Raw genomic sequence first — 20,866 nt, 5'->3', positions numbered from 1 at the left:
AAGTCTATATGAACCATGTGACCCCCGGGGTGGGGCCATATTTGACCCTAGGGGATAATTTGAACAAACTTGGTAGAGAACCACTAGATGATGCTACATTACAAATATCAAAACCCTAGGCCCTGTGGTTTTGGACAAGAGGTTTTTCAAAGTTTTTCCCTATATAAGTCTATATAAACAATGTGACCCCCAGGGCGGGGCCATATTTGACCGCAGGGAAATAATTTGAATCATCTTGGTAGAGGACAACTAGATGATGCCATATAGCAAATATCAAAGCCCTAGGCTCTGTGGTTTTGGACAAGAAGATTTTCAAAGTTTTTCCCTATATAAATCTATGTAAATTATAAAAATAAACAAAGGGCCATAACTCACTCAAAAATTGTTGAACCAGTCTGATTTTCGGGGGGGACACAACTAGGGTACCAATACATCATTCTGACAAAGTTTGGTCAAAATCCCCCCAGTAGTTTTTGAGGAGATGCGATAACGAGAAATTGTTAATGGACGGAAGGACGGACGGACGGATGGAAAGACGGACGGATGGAAAGACGGACAGAAAAGCGCATTCCTATAGTCCCCTGAACTGGTTTTCAACCAGTAGGGGACTAAAAATGTGACCTCTGGAGTGTTAACAATGTTTTCCTATTAACTGACCCAGTGACCTAGTTTTTTACCCCAGATGACCCAGTAAGGAACTCTTGTGAGATTGTATTGCAGCAGGGCTCAAATTTTGCACTCACTAACGCGCTAAATGCAAGCAGATTTTATGGAATGCAAGTAGATAAAAACGTCACACAAATTTTTTTGCGAGAACAAATAACAGTAAAAATTATCGCGTTTTTTGTTAATGTTTGCAGATTTAGTTTCGATTTCGTTTGAGGACAAGGCAGTGGCAGGGTTTTCCTCGCATGCAGAAGACAGAAAACACATCATTTTTTGATGGTGAGTGATTTACCGTATAAAGAGACGTAGAGGTCTATCCGATAATTAAATCTAGAACACACTCTACCTTACTACTTCGTATCTAAGCGTGAATTGGTACTTTCTTACAATATTGGGTATGAAAATGTGCACCACCATAATTTCGGCATGTAGTTAAGTTGCGCCATCAATGACATGTTTAGAATTATTTTAAGGTTTATTTTAAAAATCAAAGTGCTAAAACGCACAAAACTGTGCGTCAAGAAAAACCCTGCAAACAATATTAATGTTCTAACACAATTTTTAAGGATATTGTAACATTCTTAACTGTTAGCCTGCAAAATTTCTAAAATTGGACTTGCCCATCATTCAATTAGGGCAGTACCATTTAATACTCAAAGGGATGTTGAGTGAAAATTTACTGACAGTGTAGACCATGACCAGTCTGGATATGAAGGCTGATCTTGGTCTGTGCTGGTCGCAAAGGCAGAATCACTTGCCGCCAGCAGGCGTAAGTTTAATTGGAAGTCTAAATTTGCAAGTAGATTTTCAGATTTAGTAAGTAAGAAAAACAAGAGCGCCGCCAAGCGGGGCAATATAAGCCCGAAGGGTTACATCAGAGGATGGGACCAAAATTTAAAGAACTTGTCTGTTGAAGCCCAAAAAAGGAGGTACAAACACGATAATCTGACGCTGTATTGTTTATCAATCATCTATATTACATACTGATAATAACCACGTGTCAGTCGGCGCGTGGCGTGATTGACATCTGTCAGAAGCTAATTAACATACGACGCTCCGCCTACTGTCATACTTACGCTGGTGTAGACAAACAGTATGAAGTTCACTGGGATTTTGATTGACAAGTGGCAGAGCTTTCGAACTCGTTACGCATCAAAGAGTATTACCGCGAGACAAGCAGACGCCCACGGCATATTATGTGCCGGTCAGATACGAGTTTTTATCGATTTTCGCTGGTCTAAACCGGAACCTCGGGTCCACTGAACGCTCTTCTAACATTTTTCTACTATTTCTAAAGGTTTTCACACCCAATGAAAATTGTGAAAGACAGTCTGCAATTGTGAACGGGTCCGATATTCAGTCGGGAAAATCGCTGGGAGTAATCTCCATTGCTTTGTTTACGATTTTGGAGGGGGGAATTTCGACTGAGGTAGGGGAAATCCTTGGCTGTGGGGGAAATCCTCGGCTGGGGGACGAGGCCGATATTCGGCCTCTGCTATAGAATAAAAAAAAACCCTGACTGCAATTAATAGCAATATACACAAAGCAAAGTCATATATGACCTTTAACCCCTAAGTGTGACCTTGACCTTGAAGCCAGTCATCCAAAACATGCACTCTGCACATTGCCTCAGTGTGGTGAACATTTTTGCCAAGTTTCTTTGAAATCCTTCAAGCAGTTCAAGAGTTGCAGAGTGGACACAGCAAACTCATATATTACCTATTTTTATTTTCGCAAATCTATTTTTATTTGAACCAATCAGACAACTTGTTCGAATGTCAAAGAGTAAGAAAAATGTGCAGTCAGTCCTGGGCTCGAACCCGGGACCCCTCGCTTACAGATCAAGTGCCCTACCGACTGAGCTATCCGGCTATCTGACACTTTACGTCATAAGAATTGTAAATATGAAAAATCCAGGCTAAATATAGATTTGCAAAATGTTGCAAGTTAAGCTCTGATTGGCTAGCGAAAGGGTCGTCAGAACGAGGCCATCAATAGCTCGTCTTCAGATCTTAAGCGTAGCGTAATAGGAGATGTACTTTAGTCAGACTGTCATTAGGACTGGGCTAAAATTATTACCTCTAGGATGTTAACAGTCAAATTGTTGATGACCAACGATGGATACAGGGTAATCACAATAAAATTTTGCCTGAACTGAATTATTTTCCCTATGTGTATGATACCGAAAAGTCACACGGGTTGGCCATCATGACAAAGCTATTATTTTTTTCAGGCATTCAACATTTGTTTTTTTTTTTAAGAAAAACCTAACCTTTGTTTGTTAGTGATGGAGTATTACTTGTTCTACGTTTTGCTCTGGATGTACTAGATTCCGACTTTTGCACCTCATTCTCAAACACACAACCTTTGTTCTCTTGTGCCGGATTTTCAGTTGAAGCTGACCTGAAAATATTTTTCAGGGTATTCAAGGCATGTGAAACATTGCAATATCAACATTTTAACATTTGTAACCAATCTTAAAGCCACTTGAAAGTTTCAGAATAAGACTTATATTCCTCCTAAAACAATTTTTTCAAGTGTCAATTCTTCATACAGGCAAATATTCTAGGTACCATATAACCCCGTTTAAATGCCCCCGGGGGCGATGCAATTTACGAAAAATTTGACCCAAACAATGTCAGTAACTCGTATAAATGCCCCCCCATATTCATCCCAATTCATGCACTGACATAACCCGATACATAATCGTACTGGGAATCTGTGTAAAGTCGCGCGCTGAGTGACATCATCCGAGTTAAATTCGATCAATACTGTAGCGTTTATAGCGTGGCATATTCAGTACTTACACACAGTAGATTTATTTGTGCCATGCCTGTTGACGTGTTAAAAAGTTTGTGTTAATAAAGTGTGTTTTTTTTAAAATTCATTTGTATTGTTATGGAATTGTTATTATCTGGATATTATTGTGTTGGATCTAGGACCAATTTTTGAAGGTAAGATTTTTTTATTTTCCCCAAAAAACGTGTGTGTGTGGGGGGGGGTGGGAGGCGTTAATTAGAGGGGGGGCGTTAATACGGGGTTATAAGGTATTTTGTAAAGCAGGTGCATGCTTAAAAACAAGATACGTTGCAATTCCACGAAAAACCAGGTTTATTAAACTTTGCGTTTAAACTAAAATTCTGTCCATAGGAAACAGATACCCCCACATACTGCACCATCCTCTAAATACAGTCGAAACCCTTTATAATGCTATTCGATATACCGCGGTATTCGGTATTGTATGCTCTTGGCTCCCAAATTTTCCAAGACCAAAAAATTTAAAAAAAAACAAACAACAAACAAGAGCTGTCTCCATAGGATGACACATGCCCCCGATGGCACTTTGAATGAATAGTTATGGCCGATGTTAGAGTTGAGGACCTTTGATCTATGGACCTGGGTCTTGCGCGCGACATGTCGTCTTACTGTGCCAAACATTCATGCGTAGTTATTTTAAAATCCATGCATGAATGACAAAGATATGGACCAGACATGCCAATCATTGCACTATCATGAAATATGACCTTTAACGTCTAAGTGTGACCTTGACTTTTGAGCTACGGACCTGGGTCTTGCGCACGACATGTCGTCTTACTGTGGTACACATTCATGCCCAATAATTTTAAAATCCATGCATGAATGACAAAGATATGGACCGGACACGCTCATCAATGCACTATCATGAAATATGACCTTTAACGTCTAAGTGTGACCTTGACCTTTGAGCTACGGACCTGGGTCTTGCGCGTGACAAGTCGTCTTACTGTGGTACATATTCATGCCAAGTTATTTGAAAATCCATCCATGGATGACAAAGATATGGACCAGAGACGAAAATTGCGGACAGACCAACAGACGGGCAGACGGACAGACGGTTCAAAAACTATATGCCTCCCTTCGGGGGCATAAAAAAACGGCGCTCGCGGATGTGATTTATTTTGATCATAACCAGCGATAAAACTACCTGTGTATCTCAACACCTTTTCCATGACAACTGTGACAAAAATCAATAATCGTCTGCTAGCTTACTTGTTTGTGTCACGCCTTTGTTAAACTTCGAATACATGTAGGCATGTGACAATTAGGCAATCAGGACCGTGTCAAAATTAGATTGTTTGCATATAACAAGCGTGTAACATTGGTTAAAAACCACGTGTTTAAAACCCCTTCAGCTACGCTATTTCATTGATTGTAATTTTCACGAGCTGGTGCTTCTCACACAGTTTACATGTTTATTTCCGGGATACACAATTTCAACTTTCAACAATCACTACGAAATGGGAAGCTGACACAGCGTTATAATCTTTTTTTTCATATTCTCCAATAGCATATAAATTATGGTAAATAAATGTCCCGTTTAGGCCTAAAAAAAAAAAGTTGTTTGTTTCCAGTGACATGGCCAAAAAAAATAGGGTAGGTAGGTAGGCATTTTTTTTCTTTTTTTTTTTTTTTTTTTTTTTTTTTTTACCTGCATGTAACACTACCGTAGTTTCAAACAGGGAGATTATAAACCTTATAAACATGCATCCTATCGTTATGTTTGATTTACACCCGGATGTACAATGACTTTGATGATGTTTTAGCAATATAAAATGCCGTTTGATAGTGTATTTAAATATTATGAAATAAATATTTGCTTTACATGTTTGCGTTTTGTTGTTGTTGTTTTTTCATTTCCAGATTTATAAGCCCATCCGATTAGCTCAAGGTAGAATAGTCGATCTACGGATCAAGTGGTCATAGGATCATTGTGTCCTATATCATTCATTCTCCGCCGCTAATTCATGTGGAAAAGTTGGCAATTACTTGCGAAGAACATGGTTTATATTTAATTAAACATGAAACTTGAATGAAATCTTCCTGTGGATTGTCTCTTTAAATAATATAATTTTAATATTGAATATTATTCAACAATGGCACACTGGCCAGGACTATGATTTGCATCTTTGATCTGCATTGAGATTAATACCATCAGCCCCTACCCCAATCTAATATTCTGGATTAACTGGAAATGCCAGATAATGAAGTTTTGACTGGTATGCCCAAAACTGTGAATTATTAAAGCTGCAAGTGGTTGTTCAACGTCTTACTACTACTATAACTCCCATCTAAAACCTGACTTTTCAAGCCTCTGCAGGCCTCGACCTAAACTTTTTTCAGCAGGTCCACCAACTGCTGAAATCTAGTAGACCTGCTCAGACTTTAGTGGACCTCCAAACGTCATAACTTCAGTTGACTCAAAGAAACAGGGCTTATTTCTAAAATAATTAAAAATGGAAGACTAGCAATCTGTTATCCCGAAAAATAATTATTTTGTAAAGTGTCCCAAAATATGGACACAATAATCATCATCCACCCGACGTCGACCCGTGTTGAAAGTGAAAAAAAAAATTAACAATTACCGGTAATTATTCTGATGATAAACTAAGTAATTAGCCTTGATTTCATCATCAATTAACACCCCCTCAAAGAGCTAAAAGAAGTGTGTCGGTTATTATGGCATCTGAAGTGGAGATCAAAGCGGTATAGTTGCCCGAGATTGTCATGGCATTACGTCATGTTTTCGCGCCATGTGACACATCACTGTCTAATCGTACTTTCTCGATTCCTTAAATTGTTGAGACGAAATCAATAAAAAAGCTTTTTCTTTATCTTTTTTTAAAAGCGAATGTGCAATATCCCGAATAAACTGACATGTAAATGTGTCAAACCGTGAACGATGATAGTGGATAGCCTACCTCTGTGACCTATTTGCCCTCAAGGAATTTTACATTATTGTTTGAAAAGAATATCTAACGAAGTGTTGTGTCAAACAAGAGGACCATGATGGTCCTGAATCGCTCACCTATCCCCACATGACCCAGTGTTGAACTGAGTACGACGTCGTTATTTCTATTATTTGACATAGTGACCTAGTTTTTGAGCACATGTGACCTAGATATCATCAAGATAAAAAATTCTGACCAATTTTCATGAAGATCCATTGAAAAATATGACCTCTAGGGAGGTCACAAGGTTTTTCTATTATCTGACCTAATGACCTAGTTTTAGAAGGCACGTGACCCACTTCTGAATCTGACCTAGATATCATCAAGGTGAACATTCTCACCAATTTTCATGAAGATCTCATGAAAAATATGGCCTCTAGAGAGGTCACAGGTTTTTCTATTTTTAGACCTACTGACCTAGTTTTTGACCGCACGTGACCCAGTTTCGAACTTGGCCTAGATATCATCAAGAGGAACATTCTGATCAATTTTCTGAAGATCCATTGAGAAACATGGCCTCTAGAGACGTCACATGGGTTTTTCTATTTTTTAGACCTACTGACCTAGTTTTTGACCACACGTAACCCAGTTTCAAACCTAACCTAGATATCATCAAGGTGAACATTCTCACCAACTTTCATGAAGATCCATTGAGAAATATGGCCTCTAGAGAGGTCACAAGGTTTTTCTATTTTTAGACCTACTGACCTAGTTTTTGACCGCACGTGACCCAGTTTCGAACTTGACCTAGATATCATCAAGGTGAACATTCTGACCAATTTTCATGAAGATCCATTGAGAAATATGGCCTCTAAAGAGATCACAAGGTTTTTCTATTTTTAGACCTACTGACCTAGTTTTTGACCCCACATGACCCAGTTTCGAACCTGACCTAGATATCATCAAGGTGAACATTCTGACCAATTTTCATGAAGATCCATTCAGAAATATGGCCTCTAGAGAGGTCACAAAGTTTTTCTATTTTTAGACCTACTGACCTAGTTTTTGACCGCACGTAACCCAGTTTCAAACCTAACCTAGATATCATCAAGGTGAACATTCTGACTAATTTTCATGAAGATCCATTGAGAAATATGGCCTCTAGAGAGGTCACAAGGTTTTTCTATTTTTAGACCTACTGACCTAGTTTTTGACCCCACGTGACCCAGTTTTGAACTTGACCTAGATATCATCAAGGTGAACATTCTGAACAATTTTCATGAAGATCTCATGAAAAATATGGCCTCTAGAGAGGTCACAAGGTTTTTCTATTTTTAGACCTACTGACCTAGTTTTTGACCGCACGTGTCCCAGTTTCGAACTTGACCTAGATATCATCAAGATGAACATTCTGACCAACTTTCATAAAGATCCCATGAAAAATGTGACCTCTAGAGTGGTCACAAGCAAAAGTTTACGCACGCACGAACGCACGGACGGACAGACGGACGGACGACGGACGCCACGTGATCACAAAAGCTCACCTTGTCACTTTGTGACAGGTGAGCTAAAAATACATGTACAATGAATAATTTAAAATTTACTAAAATATTTACTAAAATCAGCAACAACATCATACTGCTTTATTTTAAAACCACATTTCTATTTACGTTCACGAGGTCATGTAACCTATTCTGCCATGCTAACAGAAATCTGTTTGCCAAAAATCGTTTTACTCCATGTATTTAAATTGCTGCCGCTTTTTCATTACTTAAGATTTTTTAATTGTGTTTTTTGTACATTCTGGTCAAAAGTCTGAATTTTATTACCATAGTATGTACCGTTTATTTACTTTAAGAAAGAAGTAAATAATCAAGATCGCGCTGTTAGAAATTTTACAAAACATTATATGAAAATTTTATCGTTTTTAAAGAATTTTGCCTACATTCCTGTGGATATCTTATTAAAATTGTTATAGAACTCAAACTGTATTAGTTTTCAAGCGGTGTTGAAAATTTGAAGCGGTTATATTAAAAAATGAATGCACTATGCGCGTTTTTTGTGTCAAAAGTAACCGCGATGTAAATCAGATATTACGATAGGGCGCACGTGCTTGTGGAATTGAAAATTACCAGCACGAAGTTTTGATATTTTTACGATTTGCGGGTAAATTCCAGTCAATCCAGGTAATTTTGCCTGATGTAATTTCTCAATTTGGTAAAGTTACCACGAAAAAACCACTCGCCCGATCGGTGGAGTAGTCCATTCGTGCAAAGAGCTATAAAAATAATAATATACTTATTTGCAAAAATATGCGGCCCGATTTTACCGCTAAAAAAGTTTAGGGTCGGCGGTAAAAAAATAGGGTAGGTCGGGTCACCAGAAACAAACAACTTTTGTTTTTACGCCTTATATACATAGAATTCCTCATACAACATGAAGCAGCGTTCAAATTACGTAATGCATTACGGGTGGGTGTGGTATTGCATATATGGCCAATCAGCGTTACAAATTTAACCCCGCTAGATCCGCGGGTCTCGAACCTTGGATCCCAACAACAGCATTATAAAGGGGTCCCAGTGTAGTAAAGTTTTTTGTAAAGACCATCTTCACATGAAGGATGTTCGAATAAAACTTTGAAGCAAGTTGTATGGTGTGCGAGGAGCTCGGCATGGAAGGTGTCTTCAAAGTAACCTATACTAGAATGTTGAAGCCCAAAGGGCAACAATGTCAAGCCCATTATTTCTTGACACACCGCCTGAATGACTCAAACACTTCAGCCAATTAAAACAAGTTTCATTTCAATATCCTGACCTGAACTTAAGTTATTTAACAAAAACAATCATCCGCACACAAAAAAACAATTCTTAGCCCACAACTAGAATTGTCATAGGAGTGACGAATACCCCCACAATACGGTCTTGTCACAGAAGAATGGCAACCATAAGAAAGACATGGCCACAAGAAGGTACAATTTAAATCAAACTTAACCTGTATTTTATGATGTTACCCTGTGTATCAAAATTTATCTAAATCTGTCAAGCCTTTCGTGAGTTATTGTCTGGCAACCATGGGTTTGGCAAATTTTAAGTGTGAAAGGGGCCATAACTACATTTGGTGGTTTGTAGCCAAAGTCAAACTTTACCTGTATTTTATGATGTTATACCTGTGTACCAAAAACATTTAAATCTGTCAAGAACTGTCACTGGAGTGTTTAATGACTCCAACAGTGGATGAATATTGCAGAATTATCTTGAGTCTTTGTTAAACAAGAGGGCCAAGATGGCCCTAGGTCGCTCACCTGAGAAACACATCATAACAGTGTAAACATGTTTCCCAGATGACCCATATTTGAACTTGGCCTAGATTTCATCAAGGCAATCATTTTGACTAAATTTTATGAATATCCAGTGTGAAATGCAGCCCCTATTGCCTACACAAGGTTTTTCTTTAATTTGACCGAGTGACCTAGTTTTTGACCCCAGATGACCCATATTCAAACTTGAACTAGATTTCATCCAGGCAAACATTCTGATCAAATTTCATGAAGATTCGGTGTAAAATGCAGTCCCTATTGCATACACAAGCTTTCTCTTTGATATGACCTAGTGACCTAGTTTTTGACCCAAGATGACCCATATTCGAACTTGACCTAAATTTCATCAAGGCAATCACTCTGACCAAATTTCATGAAGATCAATTGAAAAATACAGCTTCTATCGCATACACAAGGTTTTTCTTTGATTTGACCTAATGACCTAGTTTTTGTTCCTAAATAACCCATATTCAAAATCGACCTAGATTTGATCAAGGCAAACATTCTGAGTAAATTTCATGAAGATCAATTGAAAAATACAGCCTCTATCACATACACAAGGTTTTTCTTTGATTTGACCTCGTGACCTAGTTTTTGATCCAAGATGACCCATATTCGAACTCAGCCTAGATTTCATCAAGGCAATCATTCTGACCAAATTTCATGAAGACCAATTGAAAAATACAGCCTCTATCGCATACACAAGGTTTTTCTTTGATTTGACCTAGTGACCTAGTTTTTGACCCCAGATGACCCATATTCAATCCCGACCTACATTTCATCAAGGCAATCACTCTGACCCAATTTCATGAAGATCAACTGAAAAATACAGCTTCTATCGCATACACAAGGTCTTTCTATGATTTGACCTAGTGACCTACTTTTTGATCCAAGATGACCCATTTTCAAATAGGACCTAGATTTCATCAAGGCAATCATTCTGACCAAATTTCATGAAGATCAATTGAAAAATACAGCCTCAATCGCATACAAAAGCTAAATGTTGACGGACAGCGACAGACAGACGCCGGACATCGAGCGATCACAAAAACTCACCTAAAAACAAAGTCCCGTAACTCTGCAATTTTTTTTTCTGAAAGAACCTAACTTGCCCCATGCACAACTACTGTTGTTAAAGATCACTTGTGTGAAGTTTCATTAAATTGTGTCAAGGGGATGAGGAGAGATGGTGCGCACAAGACTGTGTCTACAGACAGACAGACAGACAGACAGACAGACAGACAGACAACCTGAAACCAGTATATCCCCCCTTACAACTTTGTTGTCGGGGGGTACAAAAATCATTGCAAAAATACTGGTGTATTTTTTTGCTAATTTTCACGCAAATTTGACCTTTGATAATAGGTTTGGCGTTGCCTTACAGTAGATTTCCACCTAACGGGAACGCCAAAACAACGGGCACGCCGAAATTGCGGCGACTTTTTCAAAGTACAAAATAAATTTGTTCTTTATTCATTATAAATATTGACCAGTACAGTGGGCACGTCGCTAATGTGGCATTGCGGCCACTTTTTGTGGAACAAATTGCTTATTTACTATATGTTAACTGACCATAATTACGGGCAGACAAAAAGATGGACCCAGACATCCTTTGTTTATTTAACACACAGAGTGTAAATGATTCCCTGCCTCGGGCAATTTACAACAAGGTACATCGTTCAATTCATGTGTATTTCAACCAAGTACACTTAATCGATATCGCCTGGACGCTTATTATACAATGTAAGAGCAAATTCAAGCGTTTACAGATCCATGATGAAATACTGAAATTATTTTGTCAATTTTGTTGTGAAAACTCGTTAAGCAATTAGCAGCAGTTATCCTCATGTAAGTATCATTTAACCTTAATTAATTGTATTAAATGATACGATAATTGTGTCAATTATGCAGGGGATTTTTGTTCTTTAATTTGGTTTGTAGGCCTTATTGACTTTATTGAACATAGAAAATTATGACACTCTACATGTACATAATTCACCAAAAACGAGGATTGAGATCAAACTCCGCATCCAAATCAAACATATAAATGAGGGATTTTAAGTATGACACTACATGGTTATATCTAGAAACATCATTACGACCTTATAGTACAATGGTTGTTGACCGTCAGTACACGCGAAATCTCAAATTCACTATTAAGGCCAGACCACTATTAAGGCCACTTTTGGTCAGACCGCTGGGTGCCCTTAATAAAGAGAATCTACTGTATTTGGATGACCTACATTCCTGACCTTGCTTTACATGACATTGTATACATTAAAATAAAATGCTAAAAGTAAAGTATAACAAGAGCAATCATTTTTGAACAAAGTAATGAGTATATATAAGTATGCTACAATTTAATCTTTTACACAAGAATGACCCTTGACCTTTAATACCAGGGTCGACCTTGACTTATTTTCTCTTCCATGACAATGTCTGACATATATGCAGTAAAATGAACAACGATCAGTTACTAAAATGACAAAACTAATACTTTTAAACAATAAAAATAATTACAAACAGGTGATATTATTGCAACATCTTACTTACTTTTTTTACCTTTGACTTTTGATATTATGGTTGACCTTGAATGTTTTGAAATTATATGTGCATACCAGACATTGCCTAATTTTTATACCATTAAAATGAACTGATATTGTTGATTAATATTGACAAAATATTATTAAGGTTTAGGAGTATACCACCAAAACACAGAAATTTTTGATAAACGAACAACATCGTTACCAATATTTTAACTGACCATTACATGTTCTGCCGTACTGTCCCGTACTTAAAATATTCTGAAAAAGTTGTCCCCATTTGAAAATGAATGCCATTTGTAAAGAAATAAAAATAAACAATTGCTGAAAACTGTGTTCCACCTAGTTATGTGAAATTTCAACACTCGCACGCTATTGCAAATGCATCAAAACAAACTTGTGTAACAGTTGTTTGAAAATGGTGAGTTTTTAAAAGCGTTTGACTGTCCGGAAGATGGACCCCTTTAGGCAGTCCTTTTCCGGAATTCAATGTTTATATCAGTATACTGACACATGTTTTGTAGTTTTTGTAATGATAGCGTATATATTACTCTACAAAACAAGTGTCAGTATACTGATTTAAACATTGAATTCCGGAAAATGACTGCCTAAAGGGGCCCCACTTCCGGACAGTCAAATGCCTTTAAAAACTCACCATTTTCAAAGAACTGTTACACATGTTCGTTTTGATGCATTTGAAATAGCGTGCGAGTGTTGAAATTTCACAAAACTAGGTGGAACACAGTTTTCAGCAATTGTTTATTTTTATATTTTTAAAAATGGCATTCATTTTCAAAGAGGGACAACTTTTTCAGAATATTTACGGGACAGTACGGCAGAACATGTAATGGTCAGTTAAAAGATTGGTAACGATGTTGTTCGTTTATAGAATATTTCTGTGTTTTGGTGATATACTCCTAAACCTTAACATGAAGAAAGTGAAAGAGCTATTTTTTTTCATTCTTTTACTTGAAAATGACCTTTGACCCCTAATATCGCATTTGAACTTGTCTGATTTTAGATGATATCTTTTTTACTGTCATTGTGGGACAAATATACATTAAAATAAATCACGATCAATTACAAATAATGATTAGAAATAGCTGTTATATTTCAAACATGAAGCTATTCATGCATTTTTTCACACAAATTTGACCTTTGATATAAGATTTACCCTTGGCAGTTTTGGGGTTACATCTGCACTGCTGACTTTTCCTGACATACAGACATTAAAACGAATTAACTTCAGTGACTAATAATGTGAATAAACATTAAGAATGTTAGAAAAGTAAAGGTAACATTTTTCACATTTTTGCATGAAAATGAACTTTGATCTTCAATTATCAGGGTTGACCTTGATGTTTTGCAGTAAGATTTACATTTCTGACTTTGGCTGATATATACACATTACATATATAAAGCTGAGTGACTTATGATAACAAACTAATTTTTAAGAACAAAAATAAATTTCAAATATGCCAATTTTTGTGATTTGAACATAAATTTGAACTTTGACCTTAAATATCAAGTTTGCCCTTCATTCCTTTTTGACGAATTTCTTTTTGCTGCATTGGTTGACATATATACATTTACTGACAATCAAATAGCTACTGTAATTAAACAGTGAAAAAACTGGTAGATGTAAACTTTACTCTACCCACTAAATTTTTACAAGTGAGTTTTACCTCCCCTATCACAAACATAAGTGAACAAAATATAGATAGGCACGGCTTTGACACTTAAGAAATGGGTTTTCATGGAGGATATGAAATATTGTTTCCAAAAAAGTATAAACTTCTTTTGGCCTCAATTGTTGCAATAAAAGTCTGTGAGCTCTCGGACCAATATCAAAGGCCTACGTCTTGAACTTTCAGACAAGAAGATTTTTTAAAAAGTTCCTATATAAGTCTATGTAAAACTTGGGGGGCGGGGCCTCTTTTAACCCAAGGGTGACAATTTGAACAATCTTGGTAGAGGACCACTAGGCAATGCTACACACCAAATATCAAAGGCCTAGGTCTTGTGGTTTCAGACAAGAAGATTTTTAAAGTTTTTTTCCTATATAAGTCTATGTTAAACTTGGTACCCCAAGGGCAGGGCCTCTTTTCACCCCAGGGACATAATTTGAACAATTTGGTAGAGATACACTAGGAAAGGCAACATACTAAATATCAAAAGCCTAGGTCTTGTGGTTTTACGCAAGAAGATTTTTTAAAGTTTTTTCCTATATCAGTCTATGTAAAACTTGTGACCCAAGTGGCCTCTTTTCATCCCAGGGGCACAATTTGAACAATCTTGATAGAGGACCATAAGATGATGTCACATGCCAAATATCACGGTTTTGGACAAGAGTTTTTCCTTTCGGTTGCCAGTTCTGTATGGAATTCATTTGAAAGGGGGCCACCCAAGGATCATTCCTGTGAAGTTTGGTGTAATTCTACCCAGTGGTTTTCTAGGAGAAGATTTTTTTAGAAAATGTTGACGGATGGACGACGGACACTGAGCTGTCACAAAAGCTCAGCTAAAAAGTGGGTGGGGTATGATGAAATTTATCTGCAAAAAATTACAAGGTTTCAGTACATGAAATGGATACTGTTTCAAATGTTATTAGTACACAAAGGAATGCTCACTAACACAAAGATGAAAAAACTCAAATAAGAAAGTTATTGTTGAATTACATATGATTCAATGTGAACATTCAAAGTCAACAATTAATAATTTTTAGTGTGAAAATAATAGCACTTTACCTTGTCCAAACACTTATCAATATCCTACAGATTCTAGTTTAAAGAAAACTAGAATGTTCCTGTAGGACACAGGGTGTGCCCCCCACTGGTACATTTGTCACAAATAAGGGGAAATAATTCAAATGTTTGCAGTTTTATAGGGTATAGCCTAAAAAATAAATTATCAAAAGGATTCATTATTCTATACCTGACAGCCTATAATACCATATACTTTTTGACCTATGAGCATCACACACAAAAAATCCACTATTTTGGCTATTTCGAGGGATGTAAATCTGTAATAAATGCTAAGATTCTCAAGAAGAATGCCAAGTGAGCAAGGTCACATTATGATAAAGACTCAAGCAAGGTTTCATGAATTTACATTAAATACTTTTTGAGCTAGGCACATAATTAGGTGAAAATGTGCATTTTTTTTACTATTTCAGGGGCCATAACTTTAAAAATACGGGGAGGAGCCAGCAAAAAAATAAGAGGTGTGCAAGTTCATATCATGATAAAGACTCATGTAAGTCATCCATTTATATCATACACTTTTTGAGCCAGGTGCGTCACAAGGTGTAAATGTGCATTTTTGACTATTTCAGGGGCCATAACTCTGAAAATAGTGTGGTGGAGGCAGATAAAAAATAGGAGGTGGGCAAGTTCATATCATGATAAAGACTCATGCAAGGTTTAATCAATTTATATGTAATACTTTTTGAGTTAGGCGCGTCACAAGGTGAAAATGTGCATTTTTTTACTATTTCTGGGGCCATAACTCTGGAAATAGGGGGCGGACCTAGATGAAAAAAAGGAGGTGCGCAAGCTCATAACATGATTAAGACTCATGCAAGGTTTCATGAATCAATATCAAATACTTTTTGAGCTATGCGTGTCACAAGGTGAAAATGTGCATTTTTTACTATTTCAGGGGCCATAACTCTAAAAATAGGGGGCGGAGCCAGATGAAAAATAGGAGGTGCGCAAGTTCATATCATGATAAAGACTCATGCAAGGAAATAAGTTCACTATCTTTATTTTCATTTTGCATTCCCTAAGCTAAAACACAGTAATTAGTTTGTTTACAAAGTAGTGCCTATGAAACAATATGGTGGTCAAGGAAGGTCATATTCCAAAACTAAAAGAGTATATTCCCCTAAATACATTAAATGATTATGGATACAGAAGTAGAGTTGCTTGCAATAAGGGTCTAGAAATGATTCCATTATTAATTTTCAACTTGGTGTTCACAAAGTACAATGCACTTAAATATCGAAACACATTCAACAAACTGTTGAAAATGTATTTTCTAAAAAAATATAAAATTTGGTTGAGAGGTCATATCAATGTGAATACGTGCAAAATAACTTTCAAATCTCATTCACAAAACTTACTAATACACAGCAGGAATGTCAATGAACAAAACTCGACAATTATACTATTATCCTCACTTTTATGCTATTTTAAATTCTCCACCATACTTCTCACAGAAAAACATGTAAAATATTGAAAACACAGAGTATTGGAATGTTTTCCGTGTTTTTACATGTAATAAAACACAGAAAATAATTCCATATTTTTCTCACAGAAAAACATGTAAAATATTAAAAACACGTAGTATTGGAACGTTTTCCATGTTTTTCCATGTAAAAATCACGGAAAATAATTTCCATGAATTTTGCAAGAAAATTTATGAGAGGACCATAAAATAATGCTATAGACCAAGTTTAATGAAGATCCATCTAGCGGTGCATGATAAGAAGTCGTTTAAAGGTATTTCTATTTTTAGCTCTAGCGGCCCTTAAAAGGGGCCAAGTGCCCCCATTTGAACAAATTTGGGAGAGGACCATATAATAATGCTACAGAACAAGTTTGATGAAGATCCATCAAGCGGCTCATGAGAAGAAGTCATTTAAAGGTATTTCTATTTTTAGCTCTAGTGACCCCTTAAAGAGGCCAAGTGCACCCATTTGAACAAACTTAGGAAAGGACCATATAATGATACTACAGACCAAGTTTGATGAAGATCCATCTAGCGGTTCATGAGAAGAAGGTATTTAAATGTATTTCTATTTTAAGCCCTAGCAGCCCCTAAAAGGGGGCCAAATGCCCCCATTTGATCAAGTTGAGAGAGGACCATGTAATGCTGCTACAGACCAAGTTTGATGAAGATCCATCAAGTGGTTCATGAGAGAAGTCATTTAAAGGTATTCTTTATTTTATTTTGTTGGGTTTAACGTCGCACCGACACAATTTTAGGTCAAGCGACTTTCCAGCTTTTTAATGTGGAGGAAGACCCAGGTGCCCTCCGTGCATTTTTTTCACACGAGCGGGCACCTGGGTAAACACGAACTTCCTAAGCCAGCTGGTTGGTTCTCACTGAAAAATTTCCTAGCCCAAGTGGGGTTTCAAACCCCTCGATGGGCAAATGGTTTGAAGTAAACGACTTTAACCACTCGGCCACGGAGGCCCCCTAAAGGTATTTCTATTTTTAGCCCTAGTGACCCCTAAAAGGGGCCAAGTGCCCCTATTTGAACAACTTGATAGAGTATCTCACCAGGATGTTACAGACCAATTTGGTGTTATTCTGACCAGTAGCTTCAGAGGAGAAGATGATTAAGTACAAGAGGGTAATGATGACCCTGAATCGCTCACCTGAGTAATATGAGCCACATGTTTAAAATGGCAAACTCACCCCTGAACATTCGGTTCAAGTGAGCTAATAAAAACATGGAAAGAATCAAAGGCCTGAAGGGCCTGAGTCGGCTAATGATTGATGTACTGACAGTACAGTCTACCAGTTTCAGTTTGTTTTTAGTTTTTTCCCCAACTAAAAAGAGATTTTGTTACAATAAATGAAATGAACATTCGGTCGATGCCTAGTAAAACTTTGATTGACATTATACAAGTATTTAAACCCAATATATTTCTCTAAAATTGAAGAGTGGTTCGCAGAAATGAAAATGTTGAAAGTACAAATTTACAATTTGACAGCGGGACACTAAGATACTGCCCATGACTTTATATATTTTTCCAGTAAACATTTGCCTCCGGCTTTCCCAAAAAAGAGGCAATTATCGGCTGGTATATATTCGCACATGTTTAAATTTGAATATGACAATTTATATATTAAAAATTTTACAGCGCGGATTGCCCATACAATTTGTAACGGATGGACGAAAGAACTGATATTTTACAGATATTTTTAATGATAGCCTTGTCATATTTTTAGGTATTGTTCAATCATATTATAAGTGATGTCAATTTAAATTATACTTACTTTTGCGTTTAGGATACATGGATGTAAATGTTCCCGGGAAGTGTCAATATATGTGTAACTGATATTAATAAATGCAGTTTTTTTTTAGTTTAAAACTATCATTTATTCTATTTCAGACCTGTTACCCCTTAAAAATCATGTCTGTAATACCGAAGTCCATGCACTTTCAATTATCCATTTTGATTCAGGGTTAGACAGACAGGCCAAGATGCGCAGGAAAAAGGTTTGAGCCATTTTTACGTGGTCGGTAGCAGGGGGGTGTGGGGAGGGGTGTTTCTTTCCGTTTAAATTGCAGTCGGGATTTTGAAATGGGCATTGCGGCAGGGTTAAAAGGGGCAAATGTTTCAACTGAAAAGTGGCATATGGGGGAAGGGTGTGGGAGGATACCCCCTCCTGCAAGTGGGGTTTTGGGGGTATTACCCCACAAGAAATTTTTGAAACTGTAGACCCTTGATACAGCCTTTGGTGCGATTTTAACTGAAAATTTTCTGTTTAAAATTTCTAAAAATATTACCTAGATTCTTTCTATAGTATTACAATATCCAAAGTATGACTGTCACTTCATCTTTTTATTTTTCAGATCATGCCTCAGGACTGATTACGAGTCTGATATAGATTAATGTAGGTGTTTATAAAAATATAAAATCCGGATACGATTACACTTTTCTCCAGTTTCAACAGTATGTTTTACAAATTGTGATGATACAAAGACATTTAGCAGCAATTGGCAGTATCTGACATTGAAGTTTAATGGTTAAATTCCCTCTTATTTAATCTTTTCATAAAAAGTTGTTTGTTTCGTCAAGCAGCCAAACATAAGACGATCTATTTTTCGTTTTCAAAAACTACAAGAAAAATACAATTTAATGTTTGGCCGATTTGTTTATTTCTCAAAAAAATAGAAATAAAATCATTTTTAATTTCATTTAGTAACTAAACAACCAGAAAGAGTTTCTTCTGATACTTTATCTGTTTACTGACTGCAAAATTCAACCCACGCAAAGTCGTAAAAGCGTTGTTATAAACAGGTCACGTGTGTTCGCCCACAAGTGTCCAGAATGTAGGGTTTGGATTCATCCGCGAAATCTCGCGGAAGAATTAACGTACTGCACATATCTTATTCGGGTCATTTAAAATGAAGCTGTCATAACTTAATTTCATCGATGTGGTAAAAATCTTTGATAGAGACATTCCAATTTCTTTTAGAGGTACCCCTCAATAAAAAAACTAGCAGTATGTTCTGGAACTATATTTTGTCTTTCGCTGGATGTTACGCAAGCTTGGTAAGCCTGCGCAATTCATAAAATGCACAGCGCAATAAATTTGTTATTTGCGCAATGATTTTAAAAATTATTTTTTGAAATGGACAGGGTTTAAAAAAATGGATAATTTGGCTAATAAGTTAATATGCAGTTTTTATTTGAATTTTTGAAACATCATATTTGCTATTTTGTGACAAAAGGGCATAAAATTTGTCACCTTAATCATATGCGCAAATGTTTACCAAATCCCCCAGAATCGTTATTGGTGTTTATGCTTAATTTAGTTACCAGGAAGAAAATACGTGGCTTTATTCAAGTATGGGACATTTTTCAAATCTTAAAAATGACAGATTACATCATATATTGGTCATAGCAAATAGGATTGACATAAATGAACTTCATTCGATCAATGAACTCTTTGAAATTAGAGGCAATCTAATGGAACTACATCACTTAGCTGTGTTGTGAGGCCATTTAAGAATGAGAAATCGGGCGATAGCAAGGACTCGTCAAACGCTTGAAAGCGTTTAGCCGACTCAAAAAACGGTACATTTAAATATTTCCGCATATTTTCTGTGTTTTTACATGTAAAATTCACGGAATATTAAAGATGTTTCCGTGTTTTTTCCATGTAAAAAGCTGAAACTGAAATGGAATTTTAAAACTGAAATCCTGATAGGTAGACATAATTATACGTTGCCACACTTTTTTCATTAAAGTAGAAACAAGATCTGGTCTACTGACATAAAGACAGAACAACAGACATTTGTAAAACAATATGCAGCCTCTTTTACATGGTGGAGGTGGGGGGCATAAGCCTGATCACAAAAGCTCACCTTAAGGTAGTTCTGCACGTTTGATAAAACGGAAGTGATGGCGTAACGTCATTTATCCGGAAAACGTAGAATAAAGCCTGTATTCGGCGTAACGGAAATGAAAATCATTTATGAATTAATGGCAACCTGTGAGTAAATTTATTACATGGCACTATTACTAAAGTCAAAATATGATATTAAAACATATGATGCATTAAATGATTCAAAATATGTCTTAAAATTAGCGTGAAATGTCCGGTTCACTTTAATCAAGGTCAAATATCTCAAAAATAAGCACATGGACGTATACATTTTATTTCACCACATTATAGGCCATAATCGTTTATTTACAAGTATGAGAAGTTTCATCAAAATCTACATTGTAGAAAAATTTCTATTCGCGGAATTGTTATGAAAGTTATGACTTTCTCATAGACTCCCATTATGAAAAATTGCATGAAGTCCAAAAATTTAAAACCTGTCTAGCAAAAAATCAAGCACACGACCCTATCTTTTCTATTTGCTGAATTTTCTAAATATATTCTGA

General features: G+C 36.5%; 1 protein-coding gene across 3 annotated transcripts in view; it reads right to left on the bottom strand.

The window, feature by feature from the left end:
• The window catches only part of LOC123527419 (uncharacterized), a 176,033-nt gene that overhangs the window by 139,017 nt on the left and 16,150 nt on the right, over positions 1-20,866 (bottom strand). For all 3 annotated transcript variants that reach the window (XM_045306860.2, XM_053523311.1, XM_045306859.2), the window contains exon 3: positions 2,939-3,069. In XM_045306860.2, the coding sequence (XP_045162795.2) occupies positions 2,939-3,069 (131 nt within the window). The remainder of the gene's footprint in view (positions 1-2,938; positions 3,070-20,866) is intronic.

This window comes from Mercenaria mercenaria, chromosome 14 (assembly GCF_021730395.1).
Source record: "Mercenaria mercenaria strain notata chromosome 14, MADL_Memer_1, whole genome shotgun sequence".
Classification (NCBI taxonomy): Eukaryota; Metazoa; Mollusca; class Bivalvia; order Venerida; family Veneridae; genus Mercenaria; species Mercenaria mercenaria.
The sequence above is the reverse complement of the archived record's forward strand: the minus strand, read 5'-3'. Positions and strand labels throughout refer to the sequence as shown.